This window comes from Diadema setosum, chromosome 11, assembly GCF_964275005.1.
Source record: "Diadema setosum chromosome 11, eeDiaSeto1, whole genome shotgun sequence".
In the NCBI taxonomy this organism is placed as follows: Eukaryota; Metazoa; Echinodermata; class Echinoidea; order Diadematoida; family Diadematidae; genus Diadema; species Diadema setosum.
This window is the reverse complement of record NC_092695.1, coordinates 20,279,828-20,295,956: the sequence shown is the minus strand read 5'-3', so window position 1 is coordinate 20,295,956 and position 16,129 is coordinate 20,279,828. Positions and strand designations below refer to the sequence as shown.

Here is a 16,129-nt window from a genome sequence, read left to right as displayed (position 1 = left end):
AAAGTATTTGGAGAAAGTGTTCGCTTTAAGGGTAGATGGATGCAGCTAGACTGTCTTGTGGGGTACTTATGTATCATTTCATTAAAAGCAAACATTGAAGTAAATACTGATGGGAGAATATTGTTATGAAGTTTATACATGAACTGTTGCATCAGGTATGTAAAAGTGATTTCAAGGATTTTATTCTGTATAAACAAATGAGTGTGAGCATAAATGGACATATTAATTATGATTAATTACTCTAATAACCATTTTACTTCTGTGGTAATCCTGTTGAGTAATGTTGATGAATCATTTCCCCGAGCTCAAATAACACAGTTGAGATAAGAAGAAATTAACCCCCCAAAACAAATCAATGAATAAATCATTAATAAATTTGCTGTTGGCAAAACAATTTAACTATGTTACAAGAAATCACTTTACAATTGGTATCAGTATGAATATTCCATGCAGGAAAGTTTATTATCTTAAGAAACGCCGAGAAATTGAGAGGAAGCAACTTTCATTTAATAGGAATATCATCTAATAATATTGGATTGGGCAGATCAGTTAAGGTTTACTGAAAACCATGAAGTTTTTTTTTTTTCAAATTAAGGGATAACTTGTTAGCTTTCATCCAGTTAATAACACAAATAAGTTCATTGCTTAGATTGGTAACGAGTTCAAAAGGGTTAGAGTGAGATTATAACTATAATCATGTTCTAATCATAAGCAAAGAGTATAAACTGTAATATATTTGAGGACATTTGAACATCGCTGATGTAAATGAGGAATAGGAGTGGCCTAAGTGTACTGCCTTGAGGTACAACTGAAGAGACAAACTGCATGGAAGAAGAGGAAAATATTTATTCACCAGTCCTTATTAATATTCAAATGTTGATGATGTCATACCCTCACACATTTTTTTTATGTATGTTAAATCTAAAATTTGGAAAAATTGTCATTTTTCAGCTGTAATACAAGTAAAGGCATGTTCTCATAGTAAGATATATCAGAGTTAACATTGTTCTTTTTTTTATTTAAAATAACACTACGGAAAGCGTCAATTTCATTATTTTGCATCGCATGTATGATTAACAATCTCTTCCCATTGATAATGCCAAATACCAATGAATACCATTTTTGCTGTCAGGCAAGCAGCATTTATAAAGATCACATGAATAATCATTACATCACATATGCTTATCCCAGGGGATTTAAAAACCATCATGCCTGTTGGTCCGAATGACCTTTTTTTTTTTTTTTTTTTTTTTGCGTATGCGCAGTGGAACTGCAAACTGGCTTATTCGAGTCGTCACTGATGGGACCGTCGCTGACCAGCGACGCTATAACTTGGAAACACTGAACTTCACATTACTTGGGTAGAAGACCAATTTGAGGTAAATAATTTTCACACAATATATATATGGAGGGAGGGGAGGGATGAGACGATAGACGCAGCTTGAATCCTCACAGTTTGATTTATATTCTCAAGCTTTCGGGCCCTGCCCTTTATCAAGACTTCATATAAAAACAGTATATATATATATATATATATATATATATATATATATATATATATGTAGATATTTATAAATATATACATAACTTACTCTTACATGAATACCACAAAGAATGGAACAGTCATTCTTCCCTGATTAGTTACAGTTGGTATCCATACCCTTTAAATTCGAATTGAACATGGATTGGATTGGGTTGCTTTTGAATTAGAGCTGCTGGCTTTTATCATTCACTCAGTTCATTCGGGTCAGAACGACAAATCTTTCTTTAGTATCTACAGAGTATCATGTTGGTGATCTGATGGCAAAGTTGTTCTGCATTTTGATAGATGATGCCCATTAACCTGCATATATTATGTTTCTTATTCCTATCCCTTATTCCCTTTCTGTTCATGATAGTATGAAAAGGCGAAAAAGCCCATAACAATGGTAACACATTTACTGGAAGTTTGTACATGGATTAATTTCATTTTATTCATCTCTTCATAAAAAAAAAAACCAAATGTACACAATCATAAGCACAACGTAATATTGTCTTAACACATTTTTTTTTCCAAATATTTACATGAGCTCGTTAATCGTTACATGAGAAGATTATAAACTTTAAACAAAGTCATTTAGAATTATTTAACGTTACATCGAATAGCTGGTAATCATATACTATTAGGGTGTTGGAAATGGATGGGACCGTAAAAAAAGCTTAGCTTGTATATTGCAGTCCCTCGGACAAACAAAAGTAAACAATCTTCACATCTGCCCTAAGCGATCATCATTTCAATAGGAAGCAATTATCAGAAACGATATTTATTTTCACCTTTGTTGACATAATAAATAGGATTATGTACTTGTATTGCAGACAGTACAATTGCACTAGTCATCACCTAATGCAGGGGCGGGTCCAGGAATTCCGTACGGGGGGGGGGGGAGGAGTTTATATATTTCTGGTATCACTTCCGGGTTTAATCAGCTGACATGCGATTTCATGCATACAAAATTAAAGGGGGTTGTTCCTTACCTTTTCTTTTCATTGTTTTGTTTTGTTTTGTTTTTTTAAAGAAAAAAAAAAAGAAAACTAATTAACTAAAGGAGGTGCGCCCCCGGTGCGCCCTACCTCGATTCACCACTCCCTAATGAAAACAAAGAGAAATAAAGTTCAATGGGCAGACAATCGCATTTCTTTCTGGTACGCAAGAAAAGTCAATGGAAGTTTATGTACATATGAAAGCCTAAACAAGAGACTACGAGGGTACATTTTACTTTGCTTTTTAAGTTCCGCGATGATTCCCCTCTATTGAATGATAGTGTATGATTTTAATCGAACTTAGCAAGCAAAGCTAAAATATTGGGTTATTGCCATAACTCAGGGATTTTTTTTTTCCACCTATCATAAAGGAAACTATTTCAGAGGTCTGTCCCCCGCTGAGCCGTTTCCGATATTTGAACAATTCCTTACAAATGTTTCTGTCATATTATAATGTTCAACATCATACACGCACATGATATATACAATTTTTTCTTTTTTATAAATAAGGACATACATTCTTCCAAAACTTTACAAAATCCCTTATGATAGTACGGCATATTTCAACTCGAATCTTGTATTGTCATACTCCGCTAGGAATCTCTAATAAACATGTTCAATCAGTGCTTCCAAATCCCCCTTACAAAATGGACATTGTTCTGAGCAATGATATGTTTGTTTTCAAAATAACATGTAGGTTTCAAAGAAACCAGACATAACTTTGTTTCAGATCATTAGATGTTAGACAGATGATGATAACAAGTACAGAATTTACCTTCATAACTTAGAAATGAATGAGTAGTGATACAACAAGTATCGAGTTGACTTGAGCAAGATTTAATTCATTTGTTACGACTCTGACTGCTGCCCATTTAAGAAACAGCAACTCAACTTGATCATTCATTACAGTAGTAGAAGGTGGTATGCAGTACGTCTTCTATCTAACAGGGCTGGAAACTTATCTCTCAAGCTTAGCTCTCAAGTTCACAAATAATCATTTATACATGACTGTGTATATATAGTACGAAAGTGTGATTTCATAGCCATTCATCGCCATGGAAACTGGTTCTAAAACAACCTCACCTGACCCGAGTGTTTATGTCCTCACCTGGTTCCACCCCAAGCTATTAAACCGAGGACTGTGACATCATCACTTCCGAACTCTATTGGTTTATTATTTTCTTTCAGTGACAACTTTGAACTCAGATGGATCAGAATATTGAATGAAAATAAGATCCAGATTCTTCCAAATGTTAGTAGTAAGGGATAACAGTAATTTACAATAGGCGTTCAATTCAGAGGAAGCACGGCCCCATCGCTCATTATGCTCACGCCTTCTTCCATACAGGTGTTTGGATTTGATGCGCGTTTGGCATTCTTATGAAGAAGTTCCTCAGGTTTTAATTGAGGGGGAGGGGGTCCCTCTAGGTGAGTTAGGGGGTCTAATGGCACTCTCATTCCCGCTACATGAGATTGTTACCAAATGGGATGGCCTCATGAGTTGGTCCCACATAATATTCAGTGGAGTTCATATTTTCGCTGCTATGGAAAGCCCAAGCCGCTTCAGCTTATATTGACAGCTGATGTGGTTTGACAGCGGTAAAGGATAGTTTTTCTTTCGTAGGAAGGGGGGGGGGGGGTGGTGTGTGGGAGGAAGGGGGTTGATGAGGTAAACTTTTCTCGAGTCGAGCTTGTCGTATATTGGGAGTATGGAGAAGAATGTTCGGAGAATGGGAAGTCGATTCGGCAGACGATCATTCACTCTCCGTTCAGTTCCCGGCACTCGTCCATGGTGATACATTGACAATTGTTCAGAACTCTCCCAGCCGGACATTGGCAACCCGCGACGTACTGACTGCTTGAGAACGGACAGCTTGTTCCTTGTGGGTCCCCACAGGTCGGCCGACATGGTGGGCCGTAGTCATCATAAATCATGGTCGGCGGACAGGTCAAGTCTGCAGAACAAACCACAATTAAAAAACGCACACACATATCAATAACCAATAAGAACAACTTTCGACGTCCTCGGATCCGCGGTATCTGTTCATGCACGGTCACAATTATCACGTGTTCCTATATCCTTTTTGACCTCGTTATTGAGACGATTTTTCCGTGTATAAATCGAAGTTGTATGTTTGATAGGAAATGCGCTACGCAAAGAAGTGTTTATTATCATTATCATTGTCATTATTAGTATCATTATCATTATCAATATTATTATTATTATCATTATTATTATTAGTAGTAGTAGTAGTACTACTACTACTACCACTCCTCCTCCTCCTACTACTACTACTATTATACTTCTATTAAAACAAAAATTATTTTCTGCTTTCTTTGCAAACTTTGCATCCGTTGGTATCCATTTGTTGCTGAACCTGGCAAAAAAAAAAAAAAAAAAAATACAGAAATGACACCAAACCAGACCGAACCAAGCCAACCAAGCATTGACGTTCACGGGTTACTTACGGCACGCCGTCATGGCGCTCCAGTTTTCGATGATCACGCCGTTGCGCTCGCATTCATTGGCGTACGCGGAGATGGCCTCGCAGTGACACGGCTCGGTCACTCCACACGTACACGCATCCTCAATGCACAGTGCCATGTATGGCGTGGGATCGACTCGCTCGTGGCACACTGCAAAACGCTCGTGCCAAAACACCCGGCACTTCTCCCTCGCCCGGCGGAAGTCTAGGTAGTTCATGAGCCCGCAGGCTTCCGTTGTGATGCGTCCAAATTTCAGAGCGTTCTGTTGTGGTCGATTTTTCACTGGCCTGCAGTACCTGTTGAAAAAACATTGACCAGAAGTGTTCCAGGTGTAATCACGTCAGACGATGGAGTTCATCTCTTTCAAATCAAGTAAAGCAAAGAAATAGGATCGGTGCTTTCTATTTCTTTCTCTCCTGTTCTTTCTCACCATCTCCCATTATCGCCATCCCTTTCTTCTTCGTTTTTCTTTCTTAGCATCACCTGTGTACATGACCATGTATGTTTTGTTGTGTGAAATAGTTTGTTTTGGTTGTAGTCGAGTAATCGATAGTTGGTTTAAACTGTTTATCTCATTTCTTTGTGTATTCAATGAGGCCTCAAATATTAAAAGGGATGGTACAGTATTGGTTGAGATGAGGATTGGGCTTTTAACTTTTTGTGAGATACCAAGAAACCACCTATGAAATAGTACAGAGGATACCATTGTAAGAGGAATTCAAAGTTTATTTGATGAAAATTGGTTTTGGAATTGCTGAGACATCCAAAAACAAAGTAAAACAAAGCAATCGTAATAAAAGTTGGGTCCCACCTTTTATTAGGATCACTCCGTTTTGGATATTTCAGCCATTTCAAAACCATAAATGCTGAATTCCTTGTAAAATTACATGCTCCTTTATATTTCATAAGAGGTTTACTCATTATCTCACCAAAAATGTCAGAAACCTTAAGTTAGGTCTCAACCAAAACTATACGATCCCTTTAAGTTCGGTTTACTGGGGATCCTCCTGTGTGGTACTTCGATTTTTTTTTATTATATCTCTGTTCTCAGTCTAAATGATTTACTTACCTTTCATGTGCAAAATGGCAATGAATAATGATGAACCATGTGTATATTTCCGAAAGTGATCATAGTTGATTACTTGTACCATGCGGAAACAATAAAATGAAATGAAATGAAATGAATACAATGACATTGCCAGGAGGTGATTTTTACTCGTAGTAATGGTAAAATGATGGAAATATAAGAAAATAAGTTTGTTCTTTCACTCATTAAGCATGACTAATGAGAAGCTTGTTTCTCGGTTGTCGATAGGAGCCTTAGTTGACGGCAGGAAGGGGGAGGTGAAAATACCTACTTGTAGCCACCGATTTTCCAGCTGTGGAGAAGCTCCCTGGTAGTTTGGCTAGTGATCAGTTGTCTGGTCAACGTGTCGTCCTCGGGATCCCCGTTCATATTCCCGCACAAGCCGCACGCCTTCGAACTGTGCTGCGACGAAAGATGCACGCTAACCCCCCTTTCAGAAGACCACTCGACAAACATTCCTTTGTTCGTTGCAACTAATATATCCAAAGGTCCTCTTGAGTTTATCTGTACAGTCTGGGGACTGTCGTGAAGATACGGCAGGGTCACAAGCTCACCGAAGACGTACACAGTACCGTCTGCATCTATTTTAACTTCTACGCAATCGATATAGATGTAGACGACCGGCTGATAAGTCGCGACGTCGTGGCTGTCTTGACGGTGCTCGACGTGCACTTCGAAGTTGGCCACGCCGCTGCAGTCCTGGGTAAGAATGTAGCGACAGTTTCCCATCTTTCTGAACGAATACCCGTCGAAAGTGATGAACAGGCCCCGACTATCCACCGAACACGTGTTCAGTTCTGAATGAGGGGACATGAAAGTAAAGGTTTGGTTGTCATTGCCAAACACACGCATACACACATATAAACACACAACCCCCCCCCCCCACACACACACATGATATATACACAAAGAAAAGTACTTTAACGTTGTATGAAGTATTCTCGTGATTAATTCAACTTCGCTCAACAAAGCAAAACCACACAATCACTCCGCAGAATATCTGTAAATTATCATGTAACCACAGGTAGTAGTCACTGCGATTTAGGTTGTAGTGCTCTTTTGTCTTACGGAAGGCTTGCAGGAGTTTTATGTGTTCTTTCCCATTTTTTTTTTTTTTTTTACAATCCTTCGATTAAAGCTTTGTAACTATTTGATGTCGTGTTGTAGATCCGGATAAAAGTCTTAGCTAAATAACTAAAACTCATAATTTCGTCTCCTCCATACCATAAATAATATTGTTCCATTTGTTTATTTTCTGATTTCGTTGTATTACCTGGCAGACATGATGTGCAACAAGCACCAGGCAACCTTATTTCCGTCTCTTCCTATATTAAGAGAGAAAAACAAATAAAAATATGTTATATCTGTGTACAAAGCCAACTTGCTGAACAAATCTCCATGTAAGGGGGGGGGGACTGGAGATATTTATGGCAAGAATTGCAGAAGGAATAAGATTTAATAACAAATATTCTGCAGTAATTTCGCCTTTTTGCTAGCCAAACGAGTACTTTATTTTGACGTCTCGTGATATCTCGGTCTTTCCAGACTGTATTTGGAATGTTGATCAATCAAAACACAAAGTTTGTACAATTGGCACATTCCCTACATACATACAGGGGTAAACTTTTATTTCTTTTCACATGAAATAAAAAGGATATGCATTCGCGACTATGACATATAAATAAATAGATAAATGAGCCCTCCAAGATTTCATCACTGAAAATCAAACAGAAATGACATCCAATCTTAACGGAGAGGGAATTGTAATGACTGAAGTCATAGATTAGATATGGGTCTTTAAAATATTTAGTGTAAACAAACCGATGAAAGACATGATTTTACTTTGCATAATCTCATTATATGGTTGCAGCAGATGGAAATGTTTGATAAAATCAGGTTTAAACTTTAAATCTCGTTTCAAAAAAGAAAATGAGATTCAAAATAGTACTCATGATCTCACCTGGGAGCAACTTATGGATGGACATTCCCTCGGGGTACACTGAGCCCGTCCGTTCTGGCAGACACACGAATCACAACCAGAATCCCATACCGCTCCTCTCTACATCAAAATATAGACACAGACAGCAGATACACATACATAATATAATGTAATGCAATATATAATATAATATAATACAATATGATATAATATAATATGATATAATATAATATGATATAATATAATATGATATAATGTAATATAATTAATATAGTATAATATAATACAATGTAATACAATACATGTATAGTATAATATTATATAATATACATAAAGCATGATGCCTTACCATTTCATATATAGTATGGTGTTAAATATATTCCGCTGAATTATGGTCGCAGAGTAAGCTAATGGGCCTATTCGACCTTGCAAATAAAATTTCAGAGTACTCATAGCTGCATTTTTAAAAACAGTACGAGATATCAGAAACTTGACAGTGATCGATCAAAGTATGAATTATCGATTACGCGATTTTATGCCTACGTCCGCGAGGACGTTTCTGGTCAGAATTAAAAACAAAATATGTGAGAGTTTAGAGAGATTTTAATACTGCGCTGATACCGAAGTGGCCCCCGTGGAATTTTTCGGTATCTAAACATATCGACAACTGTATAATTTGGATCAAGTCCATTAGAGGAAATCTAGAAAAAAAAAAAGTAGAAATACAAGTGTAAATAACTTTTAGAAAAATAGAAATATAGATGTAAATAACTTTCTAATGTTTTTAGTTTTTTCAGTTCTTGGAATGATATTCATACAAATTTTAATGAAAAAAAAAGTCGCTTGACTGATTACTTATATTCACATGACTTCGTAAAGGGTCTCGAAAAATGATAGTCAAATTTGGATTTGGGTCGTTCTTACACTTAGGTATTCAATTTCAATATTGCCTGCGTTATTGATGACATCGAATTCCTTTTTCCTCTACCCGATATCCAGAGCGCATAGTCTAGGCTGCTCAATTTCAAGTCCACTTAACCCTAAAAAGACTGGGCTATTTTGGTAGCTCAAAAGACTGGGGGGGGGGGGGGCCTAAAGGGCCCCCCCTTAAGATCTCGGCCGTGGATCGCGCGATCGCCGCGGAAATTTGCACAATGGTAGTGTGCGATGTAATCTACAAGATCGTATATTTAAATTTTACAAAATAGTCTTCTTTTATTTTATTTTGATTAATTATGCTAATTTATGCGAGAAATCAGACTCTTTGATCTAAATCAGTAAATAAAGCTCCAAAAGTGCTCATTTTTGGTCTAATTATTCTTTGTGGCATTCTTAGCAAATGTACTTGAAAAAAAATTTGGTATCAAGATTAATTTCTTATGTATTTTATTGTTATATGAATTTCTTATGTATTTCTTTGTTTTTTCAACCTTTTGTTTTTGTTGTTTTTTTTTACAGAATTTGTGGCAGACACTTTCTGAAGCATAATACTCCTAAAACAAATTAATTTTAGCCATTGAGAGTAAAAATAAGCATATTTATATGAACCATGTGAAAAAACTGAATTTGCATTGACTTTGTACACAAAATCACATTTTTGAGCCATTTTCGGCCTCACGTGCACGTACAAAAAGTTATGTAACTTCAGAACCGTACCCCCGGGCGTCACAAATTTGGTGTCAAAATGTGCGGGAAACTCGAAAGAAAAAAGTCATAGAGCATCGCGGCGAGAGCATTGCGTGTTGCAGAGTAATTGCGCGAAATGTCGAGGGGGGGGGGGGGCCTTTTAGGCCCCCCCCCCCCCAGTCTTTTTAGGGTTAAGGTATGGCTCTTAGTTTCCATGAAAAGATAATCAAAAGAAATACAGGTAAAGAGAAACGAAATGAGATTATAACGGAACCAGCAAAAGTTTATTCGTAGTTCGTTGTGTGTTTCCAGTAACTGCTTTATGAATGATAATGACGATATGCTTTACAAAAAGTCATGTAACTATTTATATATTAGATCATTTCAATTTATTCTAATTCAATATGGGTCATTATGTATCAGTTAAATACAGGTGGTCTCCCAGGCGTGTTTTCATCGATGTTCGTTAAAAATACTGAAGCTCATTCTTATCCTAAATACGAGACAAAAATATTCTTCTCATCTTTCTCCTGTATGTAATGAATCTGCTCTATAAACAATAACTATACACAGGACCTAAATTCTGGAATGACCTGTACAGTGAAATAATCCAATTTCAGTTTCTCATCTCATTTAAGCATAAACTCTTCTGAACTCTTTTCTGAACTCATATTTATAGCATTCTTCAGGGACTTTCTGGCCCGAATTCACGAAGGTGGTACAATTGAAATCATGGTTTAAACCATGGACAATTTGTATGGAGCGCCAAGTGTCGCATGGCCTATTTCGTTACGAAATCAGTCAGTACGAAATGTGCATGCATACTTTGCATCTTCGTCACGTGACTCGCACCTATATCAATTTCGATCGAACCATAACTCTCTACTATTAGTCTTGTGTAGCAGACATTCATTTCATTTCATTTCTTATTTTTATATTCTGCAACGTCTGTATTTCCCTACTTCATAATTTGTCATTCTTTTCAATTTGTAAAATTTACGTAATGTAAGAATTTCATCTCAAATCTGTATTTGGGAATCTATACGTCCTTCAAGCAATGCTTCTATGTAGATTCCTCATATTTCACATGTCTGACTGTCTTATTTGCTGTATTCGAAAATTCACTCATTCAACTTCGTGTTGTGTTTATGGTTTATGTTAAAACGTGGAATATGTAACAATACATACAAACAAACAAACAAACATACAGACTACAGGAAGCGGTTTACTTCCCGCGGTGTATCTCATTCCCCCATCACCCAACTCGGGTGATCATCTGTATTGTATGAGCGTTCCCGATTTTTCAGGAACGGGTTATACGTATTTTAGAGGTTCTGTTCGCGAAAAAAATCCCGAAAATTCTTTCAAATAGGGGGTCCCTTTTATAGGTTTACCCGAAATGTTTTCAATTAGGGGTAGTTTTCAAATCTTTTCCATAGCAATCCTGAAGTAGAACAAGGGGAAAAAAAGTTACTGTATATAACCCCCGAAAAATTTTGAAGTAAGGGTGCCTGTTTTGTTTTAAAGCATGCAAGACTGGGTTTCTTTTCGCAGGACATTTCGCCAAATTCGTTGCACGTACGTCATGCTGCTTGTATTATTCGTATAAATAAGTACACTATAGCAGACGACGCTGGGCGCTGGTTTGGCCATATTTATATACTGTGCACAATGCACAACACACTTCCACAAAAGGGGTGTATGCACGTGGAGAATGCCGTTATTGTCGAAACTTTGACGTGGATCCAGGGCAGCTAGATCCGTTAAGGGCTACGTTATACGTGTTGTAGCACATTCATGTCAGTAGGTTGCCCTTTATTTTCATAAACCGTTATTATGCAATGCGCATGTGTGTATTATAATAATGATATGTAAATTATGTAATGGATCATAATGACATTTTCTCATGTCAACTGGCAAATAATATTTAAACTTACATACACATCAGAGTGGTTAGTCTACAATACTGCAGGTCACAGTTCTTGACTTGTCCGTCTGCCTGCTCATTGGAGTTACACTACAAGGTTGACTATTATCAGTTTGTTCCCCTTTTCTTATCACTGTTCTCGCCTATAAATGTCATTTGTGAAAGAAATTGGTACCTACCTTAAGTCTTCTTTTGAAGATGATACTCACAACAATAATACACTTTCCTATCTTCACATGCATTTTTGTATAACGCGCAATCACCACAATTGAATTGTTTTGTTTGTTTAGTTTGCTGGGGTTTTTTTTGTTTTATTACCAGTAGTGGTTTAACAGTTTAGGGCCTACACATCGCGATTGTTGTTCTACAACATGGCGAGCCACAGTAGTTAACGTCTCGACCGTCTACCTATTCTTTACACTCTATAAGGTTGATACTTATTAAACTGTTCCTCCTTTTCTTATCACTGTTTTTAGTTAAAAGTCTTTTGTGAAAGAAGCTGGTATTTGAAGACGATACTCACAACAATGATACGCTTTACTCATTCTGTTCGGCACTGCTATCAATGCATTCTCTGATTGTTTAAGCCATATTATAGTGTAGGTAAATGACGTAAATGGAAGAAAATGTTTCAGTGGATTTTATAATCAGAGCTATGGGCTCTGACGGCCTTTTGATCGGCTTTCCGTGAATCTTCACATAATTTCCTTTACGTTGAATGTGGAATCTGTTACTGAAGTCCCCTTAAACAAGCATGGCATTTCCTAATTGCGCATTTGAATTTGAATTGAATTGAATTCATTTGCAAAGTTCGGGAGCAGCGTCACTCATACTCTTCGATAAAGGTCCTGTCACACCTCCCGGGCAAGCCTTTCGTGTGACTTGCGGGGAACAAGAAAGAAAACAGGCTGCCAAGCAGCAAAAATAAAGTTTGGAAAAACATCTATGTGAAAATGTGATTACCCTATTTGAAACTGAAACGCCCGACTACGGGATTCCAGTCTTTGCTGAATGCCAAGGTAACAACTCACCGAATAAAAGGTGCCCCGGTGTCTGCAGAAACTCGTATCTAATTGATAAAATCGAAAAGAAAACACAAATTTAGACACAAATGTTTCAATTCCCCTCCAATATAGTGGCTTGGATTTGACACGCGGCTGCACAGACAGTCAGATGTAATGTATTAAGAGTATTTGAGTGCATTTCTGCCACACGAAAGTTGAAGTCGATTTGACCTCGTCTGTATAGGTTTAGTTTAAAAGCTTATCAAATATATCTTTGTAGATATTCTAATATGTCTTCTAAACACAGTAAAACAGGAAAAAATATGAAATATTAAAACACAAAACGTAAGTAGACCCTATACTTTTGTAAGCTTTTGTGGTAATGGTGCATAATTCTCTCTCTCTCTCTCTCTTTATCTCGCTGGGTATGACACATATACATTATGTATATTCACATCAAATATGATAATGATATATGCCAGAGAGATATACGAAGAACGTGCACATTATATTAATGTTATATGTATAATATGTACATATATATATATATATATATATATACAGTGCGAGAAGATGAAGCGTTCAACGGACGTAGCTATTTCAACATGGTCTATTGCCAATCTTCTCGCTCTCTCTCTCCCTCTCTCTCTCTCTACATATATATATATACATATATATATAAAATAGCATACATACTTATGATACAGGCCGGCAGTGCATGGCAAAAGTTATAGTGCACGAAAAATATAACGATTGCAAACGATAACCCACTATCGATTTGATATCGGTTTTTGCTCCCTCATTTTAATCATCGAGTACTGAATCCCGCACCTTATCGACGCGATTGCGCCACAATCACGATATCTTTTTTTTTTCGATACTATCGTTATTATCGAAGTTTGATCCATCGCCGCCAGCAACTCATGTACTAATGTATGTGGGGGACTCGACTAGTTCGGCGGTAGATTTAAACATGGAAGCAGAAAACAACAGGTTCGCTACTCTAACAGAGACTGATCTAAGCGACATCTTGGACAATAAGGACGCAAAGAAAACAAAAGATGTCATCAAATACGCCCTTCGAATTTTGGAATCGTACTGCTCGGAAAAAGGAATCAGCCTGACGAATGTTGAAAGGAAGTCAGCCCAAGATTTGTGCCGCTTTCTGCGTACATTTTACGCGGAGGTGCGTAGGGGAAATGGGGAACTATACGCTAAGCGCTCTTTGATCACACTTCGTTATGTTCTTCAGCGACACTTTCAACAAACGCTTGACGTAAACATTTGTAGCGATGGTGACTTCAAAGGTGCAAATGATATGTTTAAAGCTGTGCTGCACAAAGTGAAAGAGGCTAGGAAAGGATCCGTACGGCATAAGGACCCTATCACCGACGAAGATATGTCAAAAATCAAATCTTCACCTGCCGTCTCACCTACGACACCAAGGGGTCTCCAGAATAAGGTTTTCTTAGATCTAATGTTGCATTTCTGCAACAGGGGAAGAGAAAATCTCCGCAACATGAACAAGGAAAATTTTGCTGTCACAACTGACTCTTCGAATCAAAGGTATGTGTATCTGGCTAGAGACATGAAAACCAAGAATCACCGTGGGGAAGGGCTTGATGACGAACAAAGTCAACAAGGTCGTATGTATGAGACCCATAAGGATGACTGCCCCGTTGAATCTTTCGTGAAATATGTCTCACACCTACATCCACACTGTGATGCATTGTGGCAACGACCAAAAGCAACCACAAGGCCTGGCCATCCATGGTACGACAATTCTCCCGTAGGTGTGAATACTCTTGCGAACAAAATGTCGATTACTGCTGAAGCACATTGTTCTAAAGTGTATACCAACCACTGCCTTCGGGCATCTTCAATTCACAAACTCGATAATGCTGGATTCGAAGCACGCCATATAATGGCAATCTCCGGGCACAAATCTGAGACAAGCATAAAGCATTATTCTCGAGTTGAGGAAGAGCAAAAGCGACGAATGAGTTTGACCATTTCTCGGGTCCAGTCAACGCCTACAACGCCTGCCACAAGCATGTGCTTGAATCCGGTTGCGCCTAGACCTGGTCCTACTCCTGCATGTAGTCCTGGTCCTAGTACTACTACTTCTAACGTTAGCTCTGTCGCTCGCAGATCTAGGCCTACATCTAGTCCTAACGTTACGGCTGGACTCGTGTCACCCCACACTTCTCCTATTAACATCAGCTCCAACATAAGTACTCACCAGCAACTTCATTTTCATGGATGCAAAGTCAAAATCTATTATCAGAAGTAAACGAACAAACTCAATGACGATGTACAACATGGGCATGGTCTTATGTTTAGGCCTATGCCATTATGGAATTTCACGTTTGGATCTTGTGTTCGGTGTTCCAGAGCGTTAATTACGTGTTAACTGTTGACTGTTAAGAGTTTCTACTGTTACTTCCGGATTTTGTCTACAAAGGAAAAGGATCATTTTTGTACACAGCTTGAAAGAAACTGGTATTGGTAAGTGATCTGGACTTCCCTATTTCTACCTATTTTTATAATTCACCTGGGTATGTATACTATTTTATATAACACATAGTGCATGAGTTCTTCTTGCACTATGACAATATACAAGCACCTCCAAATTCTGAATTTGCCCTCAGGCAGTTATATTCAATTCGGCCTGCGGCCTCATTGAATATACTGGCCTTCGGGACAAATTCAGAATTTGTCGGTGCTTATATATTGTTATAGTGCATTCAGCCTCATGCACTATATATAATTTATAATGATTGTATATACATCAACATGAATTACTGAACAAATTAATAAATTAATGACTAATTATAGTTCGTCATGGGCCCCGTTTTATCAAAAGATATAATTGATTATAAATTCCCTTACAACACAGGCTGCCATAGACTTACCATAGAAATCAACTATATAATCAATTATGACTCTTCACAAAACAGGGCCCTGCTCACCGATGCATGTTTTGCCGTCATCCTGCAGGGCGTATCCCTCACGACAGGAGCACTGGAACGACCCGGCTGTGTTCTTGCAGGAATGATCGCACCCTCCGTTGTCCGCCAAGCACTCGTCTATGTCTGCTCTCAACGATGGGGATGAGTGAGTGTAAATTCCAGCAAAAGAAAGAGGATAACAACAACACAGAATTAATACTCCCCACAGTAGGGACTCAAAAGTTTCTCTCGATTTGACATTCGTTAACAAGCTCGCCAAAACTCGTGACTACAACTTTGCTAAAATTGGGAGCGGAACTACACATATATAGGGTGACTTCGTCAATGATGATGATACGTCGCAAAATTATGTTCATGTCATATCTTATATGATTTCACAATTACTCATGATCACCGTACAAAACAACCCAGGTAAAACACATACTTGTTTTTTCTTATTACACACGTGATTATCACATTTTATAAAAATGCCAATGTGACCATGCCTATCATTTCATATCTGAAAAAAAAAAATAGATTATCTGTTTACATTCCAAATTTGACAAAATGAAGGTCACCTTTGCTCGT

At 37.7% G+C, this 16,129-nt stretch overlaps 2 protein-coding genes across 2 annotated transcripts in view; one reads left to right on the top strand and one right to left on the bottom strand.

Annotated features, from left to right (window-relative positions):
• Window positions 1-4,278: 4,278 nt before the first annotated feature.
• The window catches only part of LOC140235339 (sushi, von Willebrand factor type A, EGF and pentraxin domain-containing protein 1-like), a 43,780-nt gene continuing 31,929 nt past the window's right edge, over window positions 4,279-16,129 (bottom strand). The window contains exons 25-31 of the mRNA XM_072315366.1: window positions 15,563-15,685; window positions 12,618-12,655; window positions 8,055-8,153; window positions 7,368-7,419; window positions 6,366-6,891; window positions 4,990-5,303; window positions 4,279-4,475 (exon numbers count right to left, since the gene is read on the bottom strand). Of these exons, the coding sequence (XP_072171467.1) occupies window positions 4,279-4,475; window positions 4,990-5,303; window positions 6,366-6,891; window positions 7,368-7,419; window positions 8,055-8,153; window positions 12,618-12,655; window positions 15,563-15,685 (1,349 nt within the window). The remainder of the gene's footprint in view (window positions 4,476-4,989; window positions 5,304-6,365; window positions 6,892-7,367; window positions 7,420-8,054; window positions 8,154-12,617; window positions 12,656-15,562; window positions 15,686-16,129) is intronic.
• LOC140234712 (uncharacterized) lies at window positions 13,522-14,883 on the top strand. The gene has a single exon (XM_072314745.1). The coding sequence runs from the start codon at window positions 13,522-13,524 to the stop codon at window positions 14,881-14,883; it is 1,362 nt and encodes a 453-aa protein (XP_072170846.1).